Source organism: Ahaetulla prasina, chromosome 3 (genome assembly GCF_028640845.1).
Source record: "Ahaetulla prasina isolate Xishuangbanna chromosome 3, ASM2864084v1, whole genome shotgun sequence".
Lineage (NCBI taxonomy): Eukaryota > Metazoa > Chordata > Lepidosauria > Squamata > Colubridae > Ahaetulla > Ahaetulla prasina.
Genome location: NC_080541.1, coordinates 189,232,010 through 189,258,134, shown reverse-complemented (window position 1 = coordinate 189,258,134; position 26,125 = coordinate 189,232,010). Strand labels below are relative to the sequence as shown.

Genomic DNA, 26,125 nt, shown 5'->3' with positions numbered 1-26,125 from the left:
TCCAAAGAATTCTAAAATGCTGATGTGGTTGAACTTTTTTTTTTTTTTTAACAGAAGCCATGTTTCTCCTTCTATGTTGGTTCTTCTAGAACAGTGTTTCTCAAACAGGTTGGCTGGGGAATTCTGGGAACTGACATATTCTTAAAATTCTGAGAACTGACATATATTTTAAAATTGCCAAGTTTGAGAAAGACACTTCTGAATGTCTGGTAACCTTAGTTTTGATATAACTTGCCACCAATTTATACAGAGGAGATAATAGGCTAATAATTCTCTATGTTCTAAATGATTTCTGAAACTGTTTGAAAAAGTTATTGTTATATTGGCTATGTTCAGTTTTCTGGAAAGTACTGGTAAATAAATTTTAATGCAGTGTAAAGCTTTAATAGGAAACCAATAAACCACATGTGTGCTTCATGTAGGCTAATGCTATTAAAACCCATTTGTTTTTTAGTTGCAATAGGTCGATTAGTCCCAGAATGTTATTTCTCACATTTCTGTTTACCTCTGGCCAGATACCTTTTCCTAAACATATTCTCAAGTATTGGCATCTATCCAATGGTGTCTGAAGTAGAAACTTGAGCTAAGGATTACTTTTACTTATTTGCTTTTGCCATTTCTTCCTCCAATTGTTTCCCCATGCTTTTTTTCAAAGGTGCTTTTTCAAAAGGCAACTGGACTATTTTTTTTTCCTTGAGGAAGATGTTTCATTTCTCATCCTAGAAGCTTCTTCAGTTCTGAACTGAAACGTCTTTCTCAAGGAAAAAACAGGCCAGTTGCCTTTTGAAAGAGCACCTTTGAGACAGCCATGATTGGAATGACTGAAAATCTCCATAAATATTCCCATGCTTTTCTTATTTTAGAGTGCAGCCAACTTCTTAACTCAATTTCTGAAAATTCATTTTGTTTGTTAGACTGTTGTTAGTAATGTAATCTTCAAAATATTTTACTTACTAACTGTATCTGGGTTTTTTTTTTAAATTACCATAACAAAATTCACCTATGTCTTAGGACACATTTCAAGGAAGTATATACAAGATACAGTATATCTTGTCATTTCTAGATTCTTAGAAAGAATTTCTAAGTTTATCAGCTTAGTGGCTTCCTTCTCTTGGAGGTGTTAATAATTATGTTAATCTGTATGGTATAATCTATCCACTGTGATGGCCTTAAAGAAATTTCAATTGATGTACTTTCTGTTTCCTCTTAAGAAATCCTTGTGAAATTAAACGTGACTATCTTTTATCTAGTAATTGCATACATCTGGTATCTGATTCTGGACACCACACTTTTAACCACTGGGTTAAAACTTTAACAAGTAGGTTCACAATAGATACCAGGAAGAATTCCTGAGTGTATGAGCTGTCAACCAATAAAATAGACTGCCCCGTGCATTCTTTTCACAGAAAGTCTTCAAATGAAGGCTTGTCAAAGATGTCAAAGATGATCCAATAGAAAATGCCGGGAGTTAGATTAGGTGACTTCTAAGATTCCTTGCAGCTCTTTATTTCTGTGATTAGGGATTAATGAATACTTCTCTATTTTGTAATCTGCTTTTAGAGTTAGATTTATTAAATCAGCAAATTTCTGGAGAAGTTTTTTTTTAATTTAGCAAATTTCTGATTTAGTTTTCTCTAAAATTAGATTGGAAATTAAGATTGGATTAGAATCATATGGAAATAGTGTTAGTTCTAGAAGATTTATGGATGGTTAAAATATCCATACGGTCTGCTTGTTTCTCATGTCACTTTTTAGACTTTTTAGATCAGATCACTATGGACTACATCAATAGCACCTCCCCAAGATTAATTATAAATTAAAATTGCACATCCTTTGTTACATGTATACAGTAGATACACAGTAAAAAAAAATCTACTATCATTCGCATCAAAGTATATTTACTGAAATTATTCTACCCATATTAATTATACTGCAAAGTCTGTGGTTGAGGCCATAGCTACTGAAAGGTTGGTCAAGATTACTGCTCTCCTTTCAAACTGACCATGGAGCAGATTGCCTTTTAAGCAGAGTTTTCTTCTTTATAAAATTCCAAAAAATTTCTCTCTAGCTCTAAATTACTTTTAAGAGCAGCTTGATATTAATAGACATTAAACCATGCAAGAACAGTAGTAATATTTCTGTATTTAACAGTCTCAAGAATATAAGAAAAACATCACAGGATAAGAGTTACTATAATGCATAGGATTATAGCTACTAGAAGCTTTACAAAACAGGTATTTTCTATCATCTTCTAGACCAGTAATTGCTAACCACTAGGGACTGGTTTGTGGAAGACAATTTTTCCACTGAAGTTGGGGAGGAGAAGCGCACAACCTAAATCCCTCACATGTCCACTTTTACAGTAGAGTTCACAGTCTATGAAAATCTAATGACTGATACGATCTAAGGTGGAGTTGAGGCAATGATGCTAGCGCTGGGAAGTGGCTGCATGTACAGATGAAGTTTCACTTGCTCACCTGCCACTCACCTCAGCTGGGCAGCCCCATTCCTAACATGCCACAGCATGGTACTGGTTTGTGGCCCTGAAGCAGAGATGGGTTTCAGCAGGTTCTGACCAGTTCTGGAGAACCGGTAGCGGAAATTTTGAGTAGTTCGGAGAACAAGTAGTAAAAATTCTAACTTGCCCCGCCCTCATCTATTCTCTGCCTCCCAAGTTCCAGCTGATCGGGTGGAAATGGGGATTTTGCAATAATCTTCCCCTGGAGTTGGGTGGGAATGGAGATTTTACAGTATCCTTCCCCTGCCACGCCCACCAAGCCACACCCACAGAACCGGTAATAAAAATTTTTAAAACCCACCACTGCCTTGAATGGTTGGGGACCCTGGTTTTAGGCCACAGGGAAAGGATCAGTATGTTAAGATATAATCATTACAGGCAGAAAACTCACTGAAAGAAACATTAACAAGTAGAAAGGATTCAAATAATTATTTTATTATTTCAAAGCTAACAAATTATAGCAAGTCACTAGTCTCTTACACTTAGGTGAGCCTATAGCAAGAGCTCCAAAGTTGCGTAGATTTTGTAGAGAATGTACAGTAAATGAAAGTTGTGCAAGCCTGTACACTAAAAGTAGATCGTAATGGACAGAATTGCTTATAACTGATAAGGAAAAAAGATAACTTTAAGAGAGAAATGAATAATATTTCCAGGTGTGAGATAGTTACAGACACATTCTTTGGAATGCAACATAGCAGCTTGAATATGCTGGGAATTCCAGGACTGTAATTGCAAGCTGACCCTGTATTTTACTGTGAAAAGTGTGTGTGTGTGTGTGTGTGTGTGTGTGTGTGTGAGAGAGAGAGAGAGAGAGAGAGAGAGAGAGAGAGAGAGAACGCACAGCAGTGTAGATCTTGGTTCTAAGCGTACATTCTATAGGCAATTAATATAAAGTTGGCATCGTAATACGAATTCTTTATTTAAAGGGAACATCAGAGAAATACATTTAATCAAATAACCTTAAAAATGATGATATAAAATAGCAGTATAATTAAATTAAGTTAAACTCTTATTCTAAATTTTTAGAATTGAAGAGAGATAAAATAATGGCACACACCTATTTGAGAAGAATCCATAAACTGTAATACTAGACTTAAACTGGTTTGTAAATCAACATTTCAGGTACATTGTTTAAAATAGCTTCTGGCATTTTCAGGACAGAGAATCATTTCCTAATAGACAGAGACTTTCCAAAGAAAGCCTAAGGGTTGGAGTTTTAGCTTTTGTTGGTCAGGATGTTGTAAAACAGCCTCCGAGAACCAATGCAGACCCACAGAAGAAAAAATAAATTTCATCCAAGAATTAAGAAAATAGAATTGGGCTCTGGCATTTACAAAAACCAAATCTGTCTCTAACCATAAAACAGCATTCTTAATGCATCTTAGAACTTAGAGTTGCTCTTATAAATTCAAATTGTATCACTTCCAGGAGGTTAAACTTTGTAAAAATGCAAATTGGAATACCACAGAGAAGCTGAGAAATGACCTTAGGAAGAAAAACCTTGCAAACTGCAGGAATGAAATGCTCCCCCTTTGAATAGAAGAATGTCTAGACCACGGGTGTTAAACTCAATTCAGGGTAGGCGTGACCAGTTTGACGTCACTTATGTCTGGAGCTCCTGTGGTGGCTCCCAAGCTCTATTTTTGGCTGCAACGGCCTCCTGCAATCCTCTGCCAGCGAAAACAGAGCTCGTGAGGGCCGCACACAGCCCTCCTGAGCTCCATTTTTGCTGGCAGAGGCACTGCGGGCCGGTCCTTTGCTGTTTCCAGGGCAGCCCCATGGGCCAGATCCAATCCCCGGGCCTTGAGTTTGATACCCATGATCTAGAAAACTGGGGAGCTATGTTGGGCCATAGTTCCCCAATAAGAGAAATGTGCGCTCCAAGATAAGGAAGCATGGAACTGCACCCCAAGTTATAAATATGTATCTATTGGTTTCCCATTAATTTGCTAGGTATGTAGCCTACTGTTGTATCATACAAACACTAGAACATTAGATTTTGGATATCTTATTACAAATTCTTCTTTTTTAGCAAAAGGAAGCCAATGTCCTTCTCATTCCCATTTGGAAAATGGTTTCCAACAAGCAAAGTCAATGGGGAAAGCTATATTTACTTAATGACCACATGATTCATTTAACAACTGCAGTGATTCACTTGACAACCATGGCAAAAAAGGTCATAAAACTGGGTGTGACTCACTTAACAACCACTTTGCTTAACAATTGAAATTCCAATTTCAAAGTATTTGAATTTCATGAACACAATGAATTTCATGAATCCCAATTGTGTTCATAAACCAAGTATTACCTGTAACAATGCAGGCACAGAATACTGGAGGTGTTTGGTTGGGTGAGAGACAAAAGTCCAACACCCTTACCGTCCGGGCTCTTGGTTTTTAATCTTCAACATCTATATGAAGCCGCTGGGTGAGATCATCAGTGGCTTCGGTGTGAGGTACCAGCTGTACGCTGATGACACCCAGCTGTACTTTTCCACACCGGGCCACCCCAATGAAGCTATCGAAGTGCTGTCCCGGTGTTTGGAAGCCGTACGGGTCTGGATGGGGAGGAACAGGCTCAAGCTCAATCCCTCCAAGACGGAGTGGCTGTGGATGCCGGCATCCCGGTACAGTCAGCTGAGTCCGCGGCTGACTGTCGGGAGCGAGTCATTGGCCCCGATGGAGAGGGTGCGCAATTTGGGCGTTCTCCTGGATGAACGGCTGTCTTTTGAAGACCATTTGACGGCCGTCTCCAGGAGAGCTTTCCACCAGGTTCGCCTGGTGCGCCAGTTGCGCCCCTTTCTAGACCGGGATGCCTTGTGCACAGTCACTCACGCCCTTGTGACGTCTCGCCTGGATTATTGCAATGCTCTCTACATGGGGCTCCCCTTGAGGGGCATCCGGAGGCTCCAGTTAGTTCAGAATGCAGCTGCGCGGGTGATAGAGGGAGCCCCTCGTGGCTCCCGTGTTACACCTATCCTGCGCAGACTGCACTGGCTACCTGTGGCCTTCCGGGTGCGCTTCAAGGTGCTGGTGACAATCTTTAAAGCGCTCCATGGCATAGGGCCGGGCTATTTACGGGACCGCCTACTGCTACCAAATACCTCTCACCGACCCGTGCGCTCTCACAGAGAGGGACTCCTCAGGGTGCCGTCAGCTAGGCAGTGCCGTCTGGCGACACCAAGGGGAAGGGCCTTCTCTGTGGGGGCTCCCGCCCTCTGGAACGAACTCCCTCCAGGACTTCGCCAACTTCCGGACCTCCGAACCTTTCGCCGCGAGCTTAAAACCTACTTATTCATCTGCGCTGGACTGGGTTAGTGTTTTAAGTTTATGGTTTTTAATGGGTTTTAGTTTTAAATTTTAATTGTGGCCAATTTTAATAAGTTTTTTAACTGTATTTTAATTTGTATTTATAGTATTGTATTTTTACTTGGCTGTGAACCGCCCTGAGTCCTTCGGGAGAAGGGCGGTATACAAATTTAAATAATAAATAATAAAATAAATTTACTCACTGTTAATTTTAGTGCTTTTATATTTATGCTTTTCCGCCATTGTAAGGCGATCAAACCCGTCAGTCCTAGAGGAGATCAGCCCTGACTGCTCTTTAGAAGGCCAGATCCTGAAGATGAAATTCAAATACTTTGGCCACCTAATGAGAAGGAAGGACTCACTGGAGAAGAGCCTAATGCTGGGAAAGATTGAGGGCAAAAGAAGAATGGGACGACAGAAAACGAGGTGGCTGGATGGAGTCACTGAAGCAGTAGGCGTGAGCTTAAATGGACTCCAGAGGTAAAGGATAGAAAGGCCTGGAGGAACTGTGTCCATGAGGTTGCGATGGGTCAGACACAACTTCACAACTAACAACAAAGTTGCCCAGAGTCATTTTGGATAGTGAGATGGGTAGGATAAAAATTTAATAAATAATTAATAAACAAATTAGCAATTATACCAATAGATCCTTTGCAGATGAAACACTTCCTTAAAGACAAGAGACAGACTAATGCAGGGCTGTCAAACTCCTGGCCCTCGAGCCCGATGTGTCACGTGCTGGCCACGTCCATGCCCAGTTTAGCGAAGGGGGGGAAAGTCCCAATACATCATGTGACACCGACATGACAATATGATTTTGACACCCCTGGACTAGTGGTTCTGGTGCCATAGCTGTCATTCAAGATGTTGGGAGCCATTTATTTGGAATGAGGAGGTGAGAACCATACTCCTGTAATAATTTGTACTACTTGTTCTATTTTTAACTGCCCTCTTTAGAGATTAATCTTTGGAGCTACTGTGATAGGGAAACTGCACAAATAGCATTAAAAGCCTTAGAAGCTGTCTCCAGCTTCATGCATTATCTGCTGGAAGGAGAAGTTGGCTGTTTTTAACTCATGTGTGTACTGTTAAGTTCGGGCAATGAAGAGGCAGGAGACGATACAAGTGACAACAGCTCTTTGGTTTATTGTGATCCCAGCAAAAACCAACAGGCAAAAACCCCTCTTTAAATAGTATTTTGGCTGAGGCATCAGCCAATCAGCAACGTGCATTTTCCCACCCAAATTTCCCTCCTAAAATTCAAATACATTACACTCCTCCCCTCCCAGAACACATTGTACCATATTTACATAGTTTTTTGCATAACATTTGCATGTTATTTTTCCACGTAGTCACGCAGGTAGACAGGGCGTCTCCTAACTCTTTCTGACCTGCGCAATTCATTCCCTGGGAGTGAGTCGAGCTGGTCGGAGGGACTGTTTGTTCCTCCCAGCTCCTCCTCTGGGCCATCCGGCCCTGGATTATTGGCAGAGTCGTCCCTGCTGTCCTCTGGAGGAGCCGGTTGGCGTCGCTGGACTTCTTCAGACTCAGCTAAGTCCTCCGATCGCCTCGGGGTTGAGTTAGCTGTTGGTTCAAATATTGGGTAGTCAGGGTCTGGCTGTTTGGTTTCTGGATTGTTTTGTATTCTTTTTCGTAATTGATCTATGTGGCGTCTCCACACTCGGCCATCCCCCATGTCCACTATGTATGACTTTGGGCCCGTCACTCCTACAATTGTTCCCTTTAGCCACGCTGGGCCCTCACTATAGTTATGTGCCCATACCGGGTCACCTGTTGTCATTGTTCTGGTTCTTCCCTTTGTGTTTTGGTACCCATCAGGGGAGTATGTTGGGTTTAACCGATCTAGGGGGCACTGGAGTCTTCTACCCATTAGTAACTCCGATGGGCTGCGGCCGGTGGTCACACAGGGAGTTCTATGTTGGACTGCCAGGAAGGTATCAATTTTGGATTGCCAATCTCCTGGGCTAATTCTAGATAGCGCTTCCTTGGCACTGCATACAAAACGTTCTGCAAGTCCATTCGTCGCCGGGTGGAAAGGCGCCGAGAGGACATGTCGGATGCCCTCTTCTGCCAAGTACCAAGTACCCCTCAAACGGGTGGCCATCAAATGGCCGTGAATTGTGGGCCATTATCGGACACTAGAGTGTCCGGCAACCCGTGTGTCACAAATAGATGCCTCAATACTGTGATTACAGCTTCCGCTGTTGTGGTTTTCATGAGTAAAATTTCTAACCACTTCAAGTAGGCATCTACCACAATTAAGAAGGTCTGCCCATGGAACGGCCCGGCAAAATCTATATGGATCCTGGACCAAGGACCCTGGGGTTTCTCCCAATCCCTTATGGGGGCTGTTGGGGGTAGTGGCCTTGATTCTTGACATGCTTGGCATTTGCCTACCCGGTCGCTAATGTCTTTATCCATTTGTGGCCACCACACGTAACTTCTCGCTAGGCTCTTCATCCTCACAATCCCCGGGTGGCCCACATGCAATAGTTCCAACACATGCCCTCGTAATTTCTCCGGAATAACCACCCTATCCCCCCATAACAGACAACCCCCTTGTACCGACAGTTCCGAACGTTTTTTTGTAAATTCTTTGAAACGATCCCCCGGTGCAGTGGGCCATCCCCTCTGCACCCAACCGATCACAGTTCTCACGACAATGTCTTTGTAAGATGCCCTAGTCACTTCTGTAGATGTGACTGGGCCAGAGTCCAAGGAGTCAATTAACAAGACGGGCGTCCCTGGGGTTGGGTCTTCGATAGTCTCTGGCAACGGGCATCTACTTAAAGCGTTCACATGTCCCAAATCTTTGCCCGATCGGTGAGACAGTTTGCACGAATATGCTGCCAGGAAAATAGTCCAATGGATCAGCCTGGGTGATAATGCAACCGGTGTTGGACGGTCCCCCGCCAAGAGTCCCAATAAAGGTCTGTGGTCTGTGACTATTTCAAATTGCCGCCCAAACAGGTACTCGTGGAATTTTTTAACCCTAGAAACTATAGCCAGGGCTTCCCGGTCTAGTTGGCTATAGTTCCTTTCCGCTGCGGACATCGTGTGGGAAAAATATGCAATAGGGGCTTCTGAACCGTTCGGTAACCTGTGGCTGAGGACAGCCCCTACCCCGTAGGGTGATGCATCGCAAACTAGTACTAATGGCAACGTCCCATTGTACTGAATTAGAAGGCTATCGCTAGATAAGAGATTCTTAATGCCTTCAAATGCCTTAGCCTCAACCCTGCCCCAAGTCCAAACAGATTTTTTCGCTAGCAGTTTATGTAGCAGTTCGGCTACCGTTGCCTTATTTTTTAAAAATACCGCATAGAAATTTACGAGCCCCAAAAATGCCTGTAATTCCTTTTTTGTTTTTGGAGGTTGGGGCCTTTCTAATGGCTCACACTTTGCTCTCAGTTGGGTGGATGCCTTCCTTATCTATCCGGTAACCCAAGAATTCTACAGATTCAACTCCTATCTGGCATTTGTTGAATTTAACCTTAAGCCCCGCAGACCTGAAAATGCCCAAAACCTTCCGTAATTTGACCCCTAATTCTTCCAAGTTTTCTGCTGATACCAGTACATCGTCGAAATATGGAACTACTCCCGGTAGACCTTGTAGGAGTCGTTCCATTAAGTTTTGGAATAACCCGGGGGCTACACTAACTCTGAACTGAAGTCGAGTGCATTTAAAAGCGCCCCGATGTGTGACAATCATCTGCGCTTCGGCCGTTTCGCCGTCAACTGGTGATTGTTGGTAGGCTTGGGCCAGATCGAGTTTGGCAAAAACCTCTTTGTCCCTGTCCTAATGAATGCAACAGATGTTGCACTACGGGAACGGGGTAAGCACTCTTTTGCAATGCTTTGTTAAGCGTTGCCTTATAGTCAGCGCAAATCCGGACTGATCCATCCGGTTTGACTGGGGTCACTATTGGTGTCTCCCATTTTGCATGGTCGACGGGGACTAGTATTCCCTGGCTTACTAATTTGTCTAGTTCCCTGTCAATCTTGGGTTTTAGGGCGAACGGGACCCTCCTAGCTTTTAATCTAATGGGAGCCACCTGGGGGTCCAAATTGAATGAAATGGGGGTCCCCACGTACATGCCCAGGCAGTCCTGGAAAACGTCCTCGAACTCTCTCAACAGTTCATCCTTCAGGTTGACTCCGCTTCTGTGAACCCCGGTTACTTCCATGCCCAAGGCTCTGAACCAGTCCAGACCTAGCAAACTGGGCAGGTTTCCATCTACGATGGTGATCGGCAGGGTTTTCTTGAATTGTCCATATTTCACTCTGACGGACGTGACCCCTTGAACAGGGATTCGGTTCCCCTGGTAGTCTTGCACTCTCAGCTTTTGGGGTTGCAGCTGGCATTTCGCGACGTCTGGTAGGTCCCTTGCGATTGTGTCCCAAGACATAATCGTGATTGATGAGCCGGTATCCACCTCCATTTTACACTGCACTCCTTCGATGTGTGTTTTGGTGAATATTTTCTTCTCTAGTCGTGTCGATGTGTGGCCCACTCTCACAGTGGTCTGATTCAACTTCGCGCCCTTTTTGAACTGACCAATCCCTGGCTGCCTCGCGGATCCGGCACCCTGTTGATTGGCCGGTTTGAATTTTGGGTGGGAAGGTTGAGAGGCTCGGCAGGCCTGAGCTATGTGTCCTTTCTTTTCACACTGCCGACAAATTGCATCTTTGAACCTGCAATTCTGCCGTTGGTGTTGGCCTCCGCAATTCACGCACTCGTCCCAGTCGCTCTCTCCGGCCTCCCGGTGTGGAAGACCTCTTCCTCTTCTTCACCGTCCGATTCGGCCTGGATTTCTTCACTGTGGACTGGCGTTGCTTTCGCCGCGGCATTTGGCGTGTTCGGCTTTTGTAAGGTTTCTGCCGCTTTGGTGGACATCTCGTGTGCCCTGGCCTCATCCAGGGCTATCGCCAGGGTTAGGTTGCTTTTCGACAGCAGCCGCCTCTGTAGTCGGATGTCCCTGACCCCACAAATGAGTTTTTCTAATAAAGAGTCCTCCAAGTCTCTATACTCACAGTGGGTTGCGGCTTTCCTTAATGTGGCCATGTACACGCTTATCGATTCGCCCTTTCGCTGAACTCTTTGCCTCAACTCGAACCGTTGTACAAACTTCGATGGCACCGTCGCGTAGTGTGCTCGTAGCGTCGTCTGTAGCGTTTGCCATGGCACCGACTGTACCGGCGTTGGTTCTGACAGCGATTCGGCGGTATCGAAGACTTCTGGCCCACAGTGGCTCAGGAAGTAGGCTCGCTTCCGATTATCCAATACTCCTTGCAGTTCGTTAGCTTCGAGGAAACACTCGAAACGAGCCATGTACGACCCCCATTTCTCCTTGGCTGGGTCAAATGGTGCTGGCGGCGTATAGCTAGACATCGCTATGTATCCGCCCTTGATACTGGCTGGGTTTGAAGTTACGTTGCTCCTTCAGCTCTTTTCCTAGTCTCACTGCCTTCAATATCCCATCCTCGTCGCCAATGTTAAGTTCGGGCAATGAAGAGGCAGGAGACGATACAAGTGACAACAGCTCTTTGGTTTATTGTGATCCCAGCAAAAACCAACAGGCAAAAACCCCTCTTTAAATAGTATTTTGGCTGAGGCATCAGCCAATCAGCAATGTGCATTTTCCCGCCCAAATTTCCCTCCTAAAATTCAAATACATTACATGTACTAAGTTAAAATATTAATTACTTTGATTTAAGTTTTAATTAACTTTTAATTACATGTTTCACGCTAAGCCAAATCTACTTTTAGGCTGATTCTGCCCATTTCTGGGGGAGAGATGTCACTCATTATCTGAGGGCACCTATCCTTAGCCAAAAAAGATTATGAGTTGGCCCCATAACAGTGATGCCAATACCTTTGATTGATACAGTGCAGCACAGCAGTCCTTAGCAGACCTTCACGTGCTGTGCTATGGTGCAAAAGCTAAGCAGAGTCAGGGTAAGTGGCTTTCAGGAATCCCAGAGTTGTAAGCTAGACTGGAAAGATGAAAAATGATATGGAAAAAGGCAGTGGTGAACCAGTTATTCATGTTTCTAAAATAATTGTAGGAACATGTCTTTGAAATCCAAGAGCTAAGCTCACTTTATCTAAACAGTATACGGATTTGAAACCTGTAAAATACGAAGGAGAATGTAGAACATGTACAGTATGTACAACATTGGAATTTTTCAGAATTTTGCAACATGATTTACAACTAAAATATATATATGTAAGTACAGGATACAATATGAATACAATAGCAATAGCAATAGCACTTAGACTTGTATACCACTTTATAGTGCTTTTACAGCCCTCTCTAAGCAGTTTACAGAGTCAGCATATTGCCCCCAACAATCTGGCTCCTCATTTTACCCACCTCGGAAGGATGGAAGGCTGAGTCAACCTGAACTAACCATACAATTAGTTCTCCACTTACAACTATTCATTTAGTGACCAACTGAAATTACAACAGCACACAAAAAGGTGACTTATGACCATTGTTAAGTTCGGGAAGTAACGAGGCTGGAGACCCAGGGTAGTGACAACAGCTCTTTAATATAGGGTGAACCCAGCAACAGGCTGGGCGAAAACCCTCTCCTTTTATACAGTTCTGTTGGAGGTTTTGACCAATCAGCAACGTGCTGATTTCCCGCTCAAATATTTAAAGGTACAACATTAATACATAACACTCCTCCCCTCCCAGAAAACACTTTGCCTCTATTTACATAAATATTTACATGTTATTTTTCGACGTAGTCACGCAAATAACCTGGGCGTCTCCTAGTCCTTTCTGACCTCGTGGTTCAGTTCTGGGTGGTGTTTTGAGCTGGGCGGAGGGGCTGTTTTCCCCCCCCAGCACTTTCTCTGGGCCAACGGGCTCCGGATTATTGGCCGACTCTTTTTCTTGGCTATCGGGCCTTGGATTACTTTTTTCAATTTCCCTGCCGCTTCCCTCGGGAACCTGATGGCGTCGCTGGAACTCTGGGATCTCAGCTAAGTCTTGCGCCTCCCCCGGGTCATTGTTGGCTGTGGAATCAAATTGGTATTGATCATGATATGTTTCATTTGGTTCAGTTTGGTCGGTTATTCGTTTCCTTAACTGATCTATGTGGCGCCTCCACACTCTGTTGTCGGGTAGCTCTACCACGTATGATTTTGGGCCAGTTACTTTAATTATTTGTCCTGTGAGCCAACTAGGGCCGTCCCCATAGTTTCGAGCCCACACCGGGTCGCCTATGCTCATTTCCCTGGTCTTTTCTAGTTTTCCCTTGTAACCCTCTGGTGTGTAATGGGGATTCAAACGGTCCAGTGGGCACCGGAGTTTCCGTCCCATTAGCAATTCGGCTGGGCTTTTCCCGGTGGCCGTGCTTGGGGTTCTGTGCTGGATGGCTAGGAAAAGTCTATTTTGTTTGCCAGTCACCTGGCTTTAGCCTGGACAATGCCTCCTTAGCGCTCCGGACGGAACGCTCTGCAAGGCCATTCGGCGCGGGTGGAAAGGCGCAGAGAGGGCATGTCGGATGCCTTCCTCTGCCAGGTATTCTTCAAACTGGGCTGCCGTGAATTGAGGCCCATTGTCGGACACCAGAGTGTCCGGCAATCCGTGAGTTGCGAATAGGTGGCAGGGTTGCGATTACTGCTTCGGCCGTAGTGGATTTCATGAGTATGACCTCCAACCATTTAGAAAATGCATCCACAACTATTAGGAATGTTTGGCGTGAAAGGGCCAGCAAAATCAATGTGGATTCTTGACCAGGGCCCTTGGGGCTTTTCCCATTCTCTGACTGGGGCCGTTGGGGTAGAGGTCTGGATTCTTGGCAAGCCTGACATTTCCCTACCCTCTCAGCAATCTCTGCGTCCATGAGTGGCCACCATACATAGCTTCTGGCTAGCCCTTCATCCTTACGATCCTGGGTGACCCTCGTGGAGGAGGTCCAATACCTTTCCTTAACTTTTCAGGAATTATTACACGATCACCCCATAATAGACACCCCTTGAGCTGAGAGCTCATCTCGTTTTTGACAAATTCTTTGAACCTTTGCAGCGGGCCACCCTCTCTGTACCCAACCGAGTACAGACCTTAACACAATGTCCCGGTATGATGCCCGAGCCACTTCCTTAGATGTGACTGGGCCAGAGTCCAAAGAGTCAATAAGTAGGATGGGTGTCCCTGGGTGGGGTCTTCGGTCGCCCCAGGTAGTGGGCATCGGCTTAACGCGTCTGCGTGCCCACTTCTTTTCCTGGTCGATGTTGCAGCTTGTGCGAATAAGCGGCTAAGAATATAGTCCATCGGGTCAATCGTGGCGAAAGTGCCACAGGCGTTGGTGATGTCGCCAGCCAGTATTCCTAGTAGCGGTCTGTGGTCAGTCACGATTTCAAATTCCGCCCAAATACATACTCGTGGAATTTCTTGACCCTGACACAATGGCTAGTGCTTCTTTGTCTAACTGGCTGTAGTTCCTCTCTGGGAGGACATCGTTCTCGAATAGAACGCTATAGGGGCTTCTGTGCCGTTTGAAATCTATGGCTGAGTACAGCCCCACCCCATAAGGGAGGCGTCAAACCAACACTAGGGGTAATGAGTCGTGATATTGGATGAGCAGGCTATCACTTGAAAGCAGGTTCTTTACTGCTTCAAAAGCCCTAATTTCTGACTTTCCCCAAGACCAAACAGCATTTTTCCCTAAGAGCCTATGCAGCGGTTCCGCAACGGTTGCTTTGTTCTTTAAAAAGACCGCGTAAAAATTAACCAATCCTAGGAATGCCTGCAGCTCTGCTTTGTTTTTGGGCGCTGGAGCCTTTCTAATTGCCTTAACCTTGCTCTCAGTAGGGTGAATTCCTTTCTTGTCTATCCGGTAGCCCAAGTGTTGTGACCCAGGTTCCTGGACCCAGACTCCTGGACTCGGATGATTCAGAAAATGAGGGAGAAGACCTGGCAAGCCCTGCTTCTCTTGAGCCCTCTCCCTCCCTGGCACCCACTCAGAGGGAGGGGCCGGCGGGGCCTGATTCTCCCGGGCTTTCTTCTGATTTGTAGCGCCCCAAGAACAGTTTTGGAGGGACGCAAGGTTACGAAGGCTTGATCGGCGTGCAGCAGCGGAAGAGTTGGGACAAAGCCAAGTCATAATTGTCATGCAGTGACATCTGCAGAGACTATAAATAGGAGGCGGACTTCCTGGTTTTTGTCTCGGACAAAACAATGAATTTAAGCTAATTCATGGAGGGAAGAATATATTCGTGAGTAATTCTGGCCTTATCTATAATTTCCTCGTTATCTCCAGAAACTTGGCAGGCCCGTGGGTAGACGTGGCCAGGACATGTATCTATGTAAATAAAAGGAAAAAAAAGGAAGGCCTCTGACGGACTCTTTGCTGGGAGTATTGGGGGAAGGGAAACAGAACACCAAGAAGTCGACGGATTCGACCCCGATCTGGCATTTGTTTGTCTTGACTTTTAACCCGGCTGTCCGGAAAATGCTCAAGACCTTTCTTAACCGCTCCCCCAGTTCCTCCATGTTTTCCCCTGAAATTAGGACATCATCGAAGTAAGGAACTACCCCTGGGAGCCCCTGCAGTAGTCGTTCCATCAGGTTTTGGAACAGTCCTGGTGCCACACTGACCCCAAATTGTAATCGGGTGCACTTGAAGGCACCCCTGTGCGTCTGTCGTTTGGGCTTGGCTGTGCGGGCGTCTACTGGCAGTTGTTGGTAGGCTTGGGCCAAGTCTAACTTTGCAAAGACACCCTTGCCCCAACGAGTGCAATAAGTGTTGCACCACGGGAACCAGGTAAGCGCTTTTCTGTAAGGCTTTGTTAAGCGTCGCCTTGTAGTCAGCGCAAATTCTAATTGACCCGTCCGGTTTTATGGGGTGACGATTGGCGTCTCCACCTTGCGTGATCGACTGGCACCAAGATCCCTTGATTAATGAGCTTATCCAGCTCCTTATCAATTTTGGTTTTAGGGCAAAGGGACTCTCCTCGCCTTAAGCCTAATGGGGGCTACCTGGGGTCTAAGTTGAAGGAAATAGGGGTCCTTTGTACTTGCCCAGGCAGTCCTTGAAGACATCTTGAACTCGTTAAAGAGAATGTCTTTCAGGTTACAGTCACTTGGTAGATGCCAGTCACTCCCATGCCCAGGGCACGAAACCAGTCTAGTCCCAACAGACTGGGCAGAGTTCCTTCGACGATCGTGATGGGCAGGGTCTTTTATGTGGACCATACTCGACTCGGACGGAGGTGGTCCCTCGAACAGGGATGCGATTCCCTGGTAGTCGTGCACTCGTAGCCGTTGTGCTTGCAGGTGGCGCTTGTGACGGACGGCAGCGACTTCGCCAGAGTGTCCCAGGACATGATGGTGATCGCTGATCCGTGTCTACTTCAAGCCTGCACCGTACTCCTCTATCTTGGGCTTTGTGAAGATCTTCTTTCCACTTTGGTTGAGGCGCGCCTATAATGACAGTCGCTTGGTTAGACTTGCGCTTTCTTGTTTGAACCAATCGCGGGCCGCCTTTCCGGTTCCGCGTTTTGATTGGCCGATTTGAATTTTCGGCGGAAGGTTGGGCCGCTCTGCAGACCTGAGCTAAGTGCCCTTTCTTCCCACACCGCCGCATGTTGCGCCTTTAAACCTGCAGCGTTGGCGCTGGTGCTGCCCTCCGCAGCTTCCGCACTCGCCACGGTCCTCAATGTCGCGTTTCTCGGTCCGGCAGACCCTTCCTCATCCTCGCCTCACCGCCGGATTCGGACTGAATCTCCTCCTGGTGTACTGGCGTTGGCTTTGCGCCGCCTTGGATTGAAGAGGCTTTTGCAGGGTCTCTGCTGCTTTAGTAGACATTTCGTGTGCTCTGGCTTCGCCCAGAGCGTTGGCTAGTGTCAGGTTGCTCTTGGCTAGCAGCCGTCGCCAGACGGATGTCCTTGACCCTCGGACGAGTTGCTCGAGTAGCACCTCGTCTAGGTCTCGGTATCCGCAGTCCTTGGACGCTCTTCTTAAAGCGCCATGTAGTCACCGATGGACTCGCCTCCATCTGTCTACGTTCTCAATTCAAACCGCTGCACGTATTTGGACGGCGTCGGTGCGAAATGGTTCTTCAGCAAAGTCTGCAGAGTCGGCCACGATACCGATTGTATCGGCGTTGGCACTGCCAGGGCGTCCGCAATCTCGGTTACCTCCGGCCCGCACTGGCTTAAGAAGTAAGCCCGTTTGCGGTTATCAGGGATCCCCTGTAGTTCGTTGGCTTCTAGAAAGCTCAAACGGGTCATATATGTTCCCATTTCTCCTTGACCGGGTTGTACGGTGCGGGTGGCGTGTTTGCCATTTCCGCGTTTCTGCCCTGAGTTTGCTGGGTTCGGAACTATCGCGCTTCAGCTCGGTTCTGGTTCTCCTTAGCCTCGAAATCCCATCCTCGTCGCCAATGTTAAGTTCGGGAAGTAACGAGGCTGGAGACCAGGGTAGTGACAACAGCTCTTTAATATAGGGTGAACCCAGCAACAGGCTGGGCGAAAACCCTCTCCTTTTATACAGTTCTGTTGGAGGTTTTGACCAATCAGCAACGTGCTGATTTCCCGCTCAAATATTTAAAGGTACAACATTAATACATAACAACCATTGTTCACATTTTCACATTTAAAATGTTCTAGGAAAGGTGAGCAAAGTCACAACTTACATTTCTCTCAGAAAAAGCTGTGAATCCAGGAGAACGTCCATGTTGTAGGCTACCTCTTTCTGGGGGAACATAACAATCAAATTTGATACAATCTGATAATCGGTTGGCTTCTGATTAAACAGCTACTACTAAGGTTCAATCTGAGGCAGTTTCTGCCCACTAACAAGGCACTGGGTTGGAGTCCCACTGCATCCTCATTTGGCCATGAATGAGACAACTACTTTCTTTTCTACCAATTTCTTTACCCTTCTTTCTGAATTTTAACTCATCCACTTCTTCTTGTTCCATGAATCAGACACCTTGATCTTAGCCCAAAGGTCAAGAAGTGATACTTGAGTGTGAACCTGCTATGAAGGATTAATAAGGAAAACCTTGACTTTCTACCGATCATAAATATGGTCATAAGTTGGGAAGATAATTTTGTTTCATTACTGAATGTCTGCTAGTTTAAACAGTGATATCTGCTATGGCTCTTCCAATTTAATTCTGTTTTTCTGCTCTTCTGTCAGATCTTAATTTGTCTCATTCATTGCCAGGCATTTAGCTTCAACATCTAGCCAAAATTGGTACCTAATGCTGGATTTATAGCTGTCATTTTATATGCCCTTTTCAATAGACCCTCATGTCTAACTGAATTTAGAGAAGGTTTTTTTTCATAAGAACCATTATTTTTCTTATTAGATTAACCTGAACTGAATAGCCATTCTCGCTAGTAATGATTCAGTTTTAATCCCATAAGCATGCAATAAAGAATATTTTAAAACTCCAATGATTTATGGAGCAAATAGGTGCAGAGAGCATGAGAGAGTGATAGAAGCCGAATGTTATTAAAATAAAGGACTCTGGCCTTATCCTGGAGTAATGGTGAACTTTCATTGTCACGAAAGGTGAACCAAGCTTGTTCCCTCCAGCTGCTTTAATTGCATGTCATGTTCCTTTTGTCTGCTGCTTATGAATGGTACACAGGAGCTCCACAAGGTTATTATGGCAACTAATTCAGAACAAACTAAGAAGTTTGACATTTCTCAGCCATATTTTCCTGAAGGAGATGTGAAACAAAAATACTAGGCATATGATACATTTGAGCCCTTAATGCAGGGCGGATAACTGTATCTGGCTACCCCAGCATTCCACTTGCAGCCTCCTAATATCTTAAGGATCATGTTTTCAAAATTTGATAGTAGAATATGCAATTATTAATAGCAAATATTGTGTTGCTCTCAAAAAAGGGGGGGGAAATTAGGACCCTCTGAGAGACAAACTGGTCTTATTTTCACTCTTAAAATACCGGTATCCCCGCTCCAAAATAATTTTGCTACCCAAGTTTGTTAATGTGATTCTGAGTGTGTGTGTGGGGGGGGGGGAGATTTTGTATGGATGAAATTTGGAGTCCTCCTTTCACAGCCTTTCCAGTCTGATCCCCATTCATTTATGTTGCAAAAGTTACAAACTGCATGGAAAAATAACTAATGCTCTTCCTTGTGAGCTTCCCCCTCTACCATTAATGTCACATGCAGCCCACCAGTTGATTGAAGGAAGCTTATTGTAACCCTTGATCCGCTGAAATTTATTCACCTAAAGCAGGGGTGTCCAAACTTGACAACTTTAAGACTTGTGGACTTCAACTCCCAGAATTCCTCAGCCAGCTTTGCTGGCTGAGGAGAGGAATTCTGGGAGTTGAAGTCCACAAGTCTTAAAGTTGCCAAGTTTGGACACCCCTGCCCTAAAGTTTTGAATAAAAAATGCTCTAATCAGGATTGTGCATATGAGGATGAGAGGGAGTTATTATACCTGTCCACTAGAGTTGGTATTCAGCAGGTTCTGACCGGTTCTGGAGAACCGGTAGCGGAAATTTTGAGTAGTTTGGAGAACCGGTAAATACCACCTCTGACTGGCCCCACCCCCATCTATTCTCTGCCTTCCGAGTCCCAGCTGATTGGGAGGAAATGGGGATTTTGCAGTAACCTTCCCCTGGAGTGAGGAGGGAATGGAGATTTTTACAGTATCCTTCCTCTGCCACGCCCACCAAGCCGCGCCCAAAGAACTGGCAGTAAAAAATTTTGAATCCCCACCACTGCTTTCCGCCCATGCATGCTGCTTTCTACCTAAAGCTGTTATTTGCTCCAAAAAGAATACTGGAATACTGGAACAACTGAGGTTGTTGGTGTTAATACTATCTTTAGGGAAATTTTCAGTGGGATTGCGCTAAGGAGAAACCTTTTCTCACTTGGCAAATTTAATCTTGGTTAATGAACTCACAGTTGATCTCCCCAGAACTTGATTAATCAACTCACAGTTGATCTTCCCGGAACTTCCCGGAATCTTTAATACAGAATGGGGGAGGAGGGGGTGGAGTGGCTAATGGCTCCTGGCCAATAGACAATATTATTCATTGTACAGTATCGGAAGGCATCAAGCTGGAAAATGTTAATTGGCAAGACTTAAAAAAAATCTATCCATCATAAGCTAAAGCAGATAATACTGGACTAGATTACCAACAGAATTAAATGTATCATCTTGCTCCCCCATATTACATGTAGCCTGATGGCTGCAATACATAGAGTACTAGAGATAAATCAATTAAATGTCTAGGTCTGGTTCTTGAAAATAACTCTGCTGCAGCTGTTACAACTGCAACAGCTGTCCTGATTTTTTTTTCCTTCTCTGATGTTTCTGCATTTCCCTCTTTTTGTATTTCCATGGGATTTTGACTGCAGGTTGACAGCAGCGCTTTGCCCCAGATCTCCAAAATACTCTGTGAAGCAGCAGAATTGATTTTCTTCAGTCTTGAAAGTTCTGTTTAGCTATGTATTTAGTGCCCACTGAAACAATGCAGTATTACAACTAATACAATAAATCAGCCAATAAAAATATCTAAATCAAAATAAACAGTACCAGAAAACCAAAGCAATTATTCAGTGCTTAGAAACTAAATTTATTGTTGTCTCCCAGATGGCAGCTGTAATCATGCTGACCCAAATGCTCAAGGCAAGGACCTGGCTTTCACTGTCTGTCTATCAAGGGACTGAATGGGCAGATCTCATTCCAGAGGGTGAGCGCAGCCATGAAAAAGAGGGGTTAGGGTTGGGCTGGTGTCTTGCTAACATGAACTCCTAATAAGCCCCATCTCATGATTTCTTGGCCTTCTTTCCTCGCAATTAACCTTGGAGTTTCAAGGGTAATTAGTCAAGCAGTGCCCATGTTTCTGGAAAGGTTTGACTTTGTACAAACCCAGCAACATGTAGCATGGTCTAGGCAGGAGGCCAATTTTGGTGCTCCCTGATTGATCATGAGGAAAAACATTAACGAGCTGCTCTGCTGAAACTTCAGGTAATATCTGTGTCTTCATAGGAAGTGAAGTAGATCCCTTTTCTAGCTCCCAGGTCCAAGAATAACCATTTACCTCTGCCTTGCTAACATTCATTTTTAGATTAGTGTATTTCTTTTGATTCAGGCTGTCTTCACTTCCAAGCAACTATTCAACACTTGTGCAACATCTCCCGATTCAAATGGAATAGAAGATCAGAATGTGAGTCATTAGTAAGCAGCTAACAGGAACAGATTATAGTAATTGTAATACAATGTTTTCATTTTCTGCTATAACAAAATATTATAGTCATCGCTAACAAAACCTGCTAAGGGATCTAAGATGTTCAACATGGTACTACTTCCCCATTTCTCTCTGGCCGCAATCAGAGCAAACAAGATTATTTTGGTGCAGTACCCAGATTTCTAGTGAGACTGAAATGCATCTAGATATTCAGCTTTCTTAAAGTCTGTAGGTAAGGAGGAGCACTTTTCTAACTCTTCACTAAAGAAAAAGTTACTGGCTAGTCAGTGGATGATAGTTATCCAGATCCGGGAAGTACTCCTTAAGGCAAGAGTGGGCTTCCTGTTTTTTTAGTAACAGGAGGGTTTAGTAACCCTAATTACTCATAAAGTGAGATGATAATAGCACATAATCAGGAGGACAGAGAAGTAGCGGAATATCATCTCATTAAAAAATGCCAATCGGCTGCGAGGATTTTTAATTGGTGTTGAGTCTCAAACACCAAATGGGTGCCCTGTTAGGTGTTTGAGACCCAACATCTTCCCCACCTAAACTAGGAAAGTAGCTTCTGGGATGGTCTTGAAAAATCTCAAGTCCTAAGATTCTTCCATTATCTGTGCTAAGGCTTGCTATTAAAGATTGAGTCAGGTTTTCACTGAAACCATAAACCACCTTCCTTAGAACATCATAGACCACAAGCTGAAGAAATATGAGCCACCTATTGTCATAGACATTTTCCCTTTTTGGGGAGATTATTGCAATAATTACTCAGTTTTTTTTTGTGTGTGAGATGGACAACCATACAAATTTGACAGCTAAAGAAAAAGAAAGGAGAGGAGAGGAACATGAGGTCTCTGAGTAACATTTTATGAAAGAAAATTTTATGAAAGAACACAGGATTGACCTCCATGATTCAGAGCAGCTCACTGAGATGAAGCACAGCAGCTAGATAGATAGATTACGACCCTGATAAAAAAAACCTCTAGTTTTTGTTGCTTTTGGCTTGGCACTTTGCAAGGTGGAAAATCCATTCCCATTTTTTTTTGTTTCAGGCTTTAGAATGATTGTTCTTCTATAAAGCCCAACCTTACGTTGAGAGAAGACTTTTGCCTGATTGCTGTGCTCTGCCTGATTGTGGAGCTCTCTTGGGCTGTTCCCCTATGAGAGCATCGTCTTCTCTATGGGGTAAATGAGCATTTGCCTCCGAGAAGCCACGTCCGAGAGAGCCACAGAATAATTGCTTTTGTCACTTAAGGATGGTTATGCTAGATTAGTCACATTGCATTCTGGTAATTCAGTTTTCTCAGAATGTGAACAGGACTATAGCAGATGGTGGTATGTGTGGGATAAAGAGCTGTATTTTTTTAGCAGTAACTGGCTTCTGACATATCTTATTTTTTCTGCCTAATTTAAAGAATTTTCACAGAAGTGAATTTGAAAACTGTTTGCAAGGTGTGGAAATAATTTTGCTCTTTTTAAAGACTTTTTTCCTCTCCTTCCATATGTGACTTGGCTTACTTCTTTGAGCCATCTGGAACTAGCTGCTCTGCCAGCAAATTTCAACTGTGCCGCCCTCTTTTTCTCAGTGATGCTGGTACCCTGATTTTTGCACTGCACAGAGTGATCTCTGAGCTGTAGGGAACTGTTATTGGCAGTGAAGCGGTCTAGGTAACCTTAATTCCAATCAGCTTCCAGCTCATCTTGCATGTTTGCTTCAGTGCTTGTCTGGAACTGAAATTCTTTCATTTCCATAAACCTCAAGAGTACCATCACACAGATTTGGTTATCAGCTTCTCTCATGTAATTCTGCTATGTGGGGATTATGGAATTAAAATCTAAACATTAGCACCAAGAATATTGGCAAAAACTATGGACTATTATGCAGAGTTCCCACCATCTTCAGCATTTCTTGAAAATAATCTTATTTATTAAATTTATATGCTATCTCACTATCCAAAATGACTCGCTTATCATAGATGGTGCATCTTCAGAATCAAATGTAGCTTCCTTGTACTTCCCAGAATTGCCTTACTTACACCTATCTTTTGATGTAGGAAACTAAGCAACATGATAGCATAAATCTAATTAAAAGAATAAACTTAGTTCCTTTTCCAAATATAGACCCCTTCCAGTTCTGGCTCCATTTGCATGCATGACATTACCCCTTTTGTATCCTTACTTAATTTTTCATTTTATATCCTTACTTAATTGATGGGGATGTTGTTTGTTTTTCATTTTGGCTTTTTTAAATCCTATTTTTATTTTGTATTTAAGTATTAGTCATGGGCAGCCATATGCATTTACCAAATAAATAAATACATTCATAGCAATTCATTCTGATTCCACATAAAGCAGTAATAATAGGAAAGATTACAGGGAAATGTTAGAATTAAATGGGCAGCACTCGAAAGAAAATGACTCGCTTCTATGAAAAAGGAAATGAGTGAACAATGTGTGTTTTAACACAAAGATCAAAAGAATTCACACACTTTTCTTTTATTTCTTTTATTTTGTTGCAAACCAAATTGGAAAATTACATGTAGATGTTTAATAAGCATTGTGTTGGGATTTTCCTTACTCATTGATTATATGTGGTTTGTTTCTAAACGCAACTGGTTCATTAGTTAATACAAAACATGTTTACATAAAATTGCTAATAAAGTCTGCAGAAAACTTCTGGGCTAACATTTGGTTTTGACAATGTCAAACACAATTTCAAATCCATACAATTTTCAGTTATTATTTGGATGTACGTTTCAGTTTGGGTTTAGAGAAAAATGATGGCAGATAGAGAACTTAAAGTCTTCTCCTGTGGAGTCCATTTCTTTGGGTAATTTCTACAGAAATTACCCAAAGAAATGGACTCCACAGGAGAAGCTTTGCTGGCTAAGGGACTCTGGGAGTTGAAGTCCACAAGTCTTAAAGGGACCAAGGTTGGAGACCCCTGCTCTAGAGGAGCGAGGGAGGGAGGGAGGGAAGGAGGAAAAATAAAAGATTGTATATTGTTTTAAGAAAATTTCATAAACAAAACAGCCCTCTTGTGTGAGATTGTGGGAAGGCTGGAAAAGTAATGGAAGTGAATAATCTAGAGATAGAAGGGGAACTATTGAGAGCAAACATGATGGCAGAAAACCTAGAAACAATAATTTCAGATCATACAGAGAAACTCTGCCTTAATAAATGAATGATGGTTAGAAATAAGGGAAATTTACTGAGACCAAAGAGTAGTTATGTCTGTAATGCCACAATCTTATTCTTTCTTTCCGCAGTTATAAGAATGTGGTGACCCCCAGACGTGCAGGGGTTGCTATTGGATGCTGCTGGCTGATCTCCTTCCTTGTGGGCATGACTCCGCTATTTGGATGGAACCAATACGAAAAGGAAAACTCCACCTCCGACGTCACTTGCCAATTTGACAAAGTCATCAGCATGAAATACATGGTGTATTTCAATTTCTTCGGGTGGGTGTTGCCTCCCCTGGTCCTTATGCTCATCATCTACATAGCTGTCTTCAAGATAATTCGCAAACAACTCAGCAAAAAGTTTGGATCCAATTCAGCATGCCCAGAAAAATATTACGGGAAGGAACTGCAAATTGCCAAGTCTCTTGCCTTGGTGCTATTTCTTTTTGCTCTGTGCTGGCTTCCTCTGCACATTTGCAACTTTATCACCCTATTAGCTCCTGAGTTGAATCACTTGCGTACCTTCACCTCTATTGCTATATGTATGACTCATTGGAACTCAGCCATGAACCCCATTGTTTATGCATTTAGGATTAAAAAATTCAGGACCACATTCCTGCAAATCTGGAACCAGTATTTTTATTGCAAACTGGACAGGAATGCAAACAATATTGGTAATACTGACATTGCTATTTAGGAATCATGGGCTGCAGGGTTTGGGGCTGCAACCTTCACACTGTACAGGATGATCTAGAAATATTCCTTTCATTGTCCATGGTCTCTGAGCAGGCAAAGCTCAGAGGTAACCAAAAGTATTATTTATTACTTCTACTAGCAATATTCCTTGTACCACTTGGTATTCTGTTCTTAAATTGGCATCTATTTACCTATTTAAAGGAGAAATATACCAACAAAAAGCTGTGACATATCTTTCATTCCAATAAAGAGGAAATTAATCTCGGTGGTTTTGTTTTTACTGTAGGGATTTGCTATATAGTGTAGCAAATGTTGAAGTCCTCAATATAAGATAATCCAGAGGAAAAAATAAAGGGAAATATGGAAGAAAACTTTGACTTCAATGGTTGTAAAACATAGGCACTATCTATATTTAATATTGGCAAGTATAATAGCTAATAAGAGTATGTATGAGCAAAATCAGAGAAGCAATTCATATCCTCATATGTTCAGTAACTTAGTGCCAGTTGCAAGCTTATTTCAGATGCCACTAAGTATTATGTGACTTTTTTTTCTTTCTGCCATAAATCTTTACACATATAATACCAGATCAATTCAATACATCAGCAAAAATACAGTTGAATAATAGACAACAGTGGGTTCTGCCAACTTGGTGAGATTCAAAAGGCCTTCTGCAGATCCTAACTCATCAAGGAGCCAGAGCCAGAGCCAGAATCTTCTCTGTGGTGCTTCCCCTCTTCTGGAGAAGAATGTCCCTGAAGGTAGGGTTGCCCCATCATTGTTGCAGTTGCTGATATCTATTAAAACTTAAGTTTTCTAGACCAGGGGTCTCCAACCTTGGCAACTTTAAGACTTGTGGACTTCAACTCCTAGAATTCCTCAGCAAGCTCTGGGAGTTGAAGTCCACAAGTCTTAAAGTTGTCAAGGTTGGAGACCCCTGTTCTAGACAATCTTTGGGGCAAGTAAGCTATGATGGTCCTGAGTACCGGCAGTGCCAGTTGACTGTCAAATCAAATATTTACTATGGTCAAAAATCAGCATAAAGAGAACGGGGTACAGTTAATTAAAAGAATGAAGTAATAAGTCAAAGTTTTAAAAATAATATTAATTATAAAATGCTGAAAAACTATAAAATAAATATATTGTACCTATAAAAGCAAAAGCTCAAAAGGAGGGATAAAACTTTAGATTGGTAAAG

General features: G+C 43.5%; 1 protein-coding gene across 2 annotated transcripts in view; it reads left to right on the top strand.

Moving 5' to 3' along the window:
* Nucleotides 1-25,731, top strand: part of ADORA1 (adenosine A1 receptor) — a 55,560-nt gene extending 29,829 nt beyond the window's left edge. For both annotated transcript variants that reach the window (XM_058176124.1, XM_058176125.1), the window contains one exon: nt 24,319-25,731. In XM_058176124.1, coding sequence (XP_058032107.1) covers nt 24,319-24,928 — 610 coding nt within the window. In that variant the 3' untranslated portion in view covers nt 24,929-25,731. The remainder of the gene's footprint in view (nt 1-24,318) is intronic.
* Nucleotides 25,732-26,125: the final 394 nt, after the last annotated feature.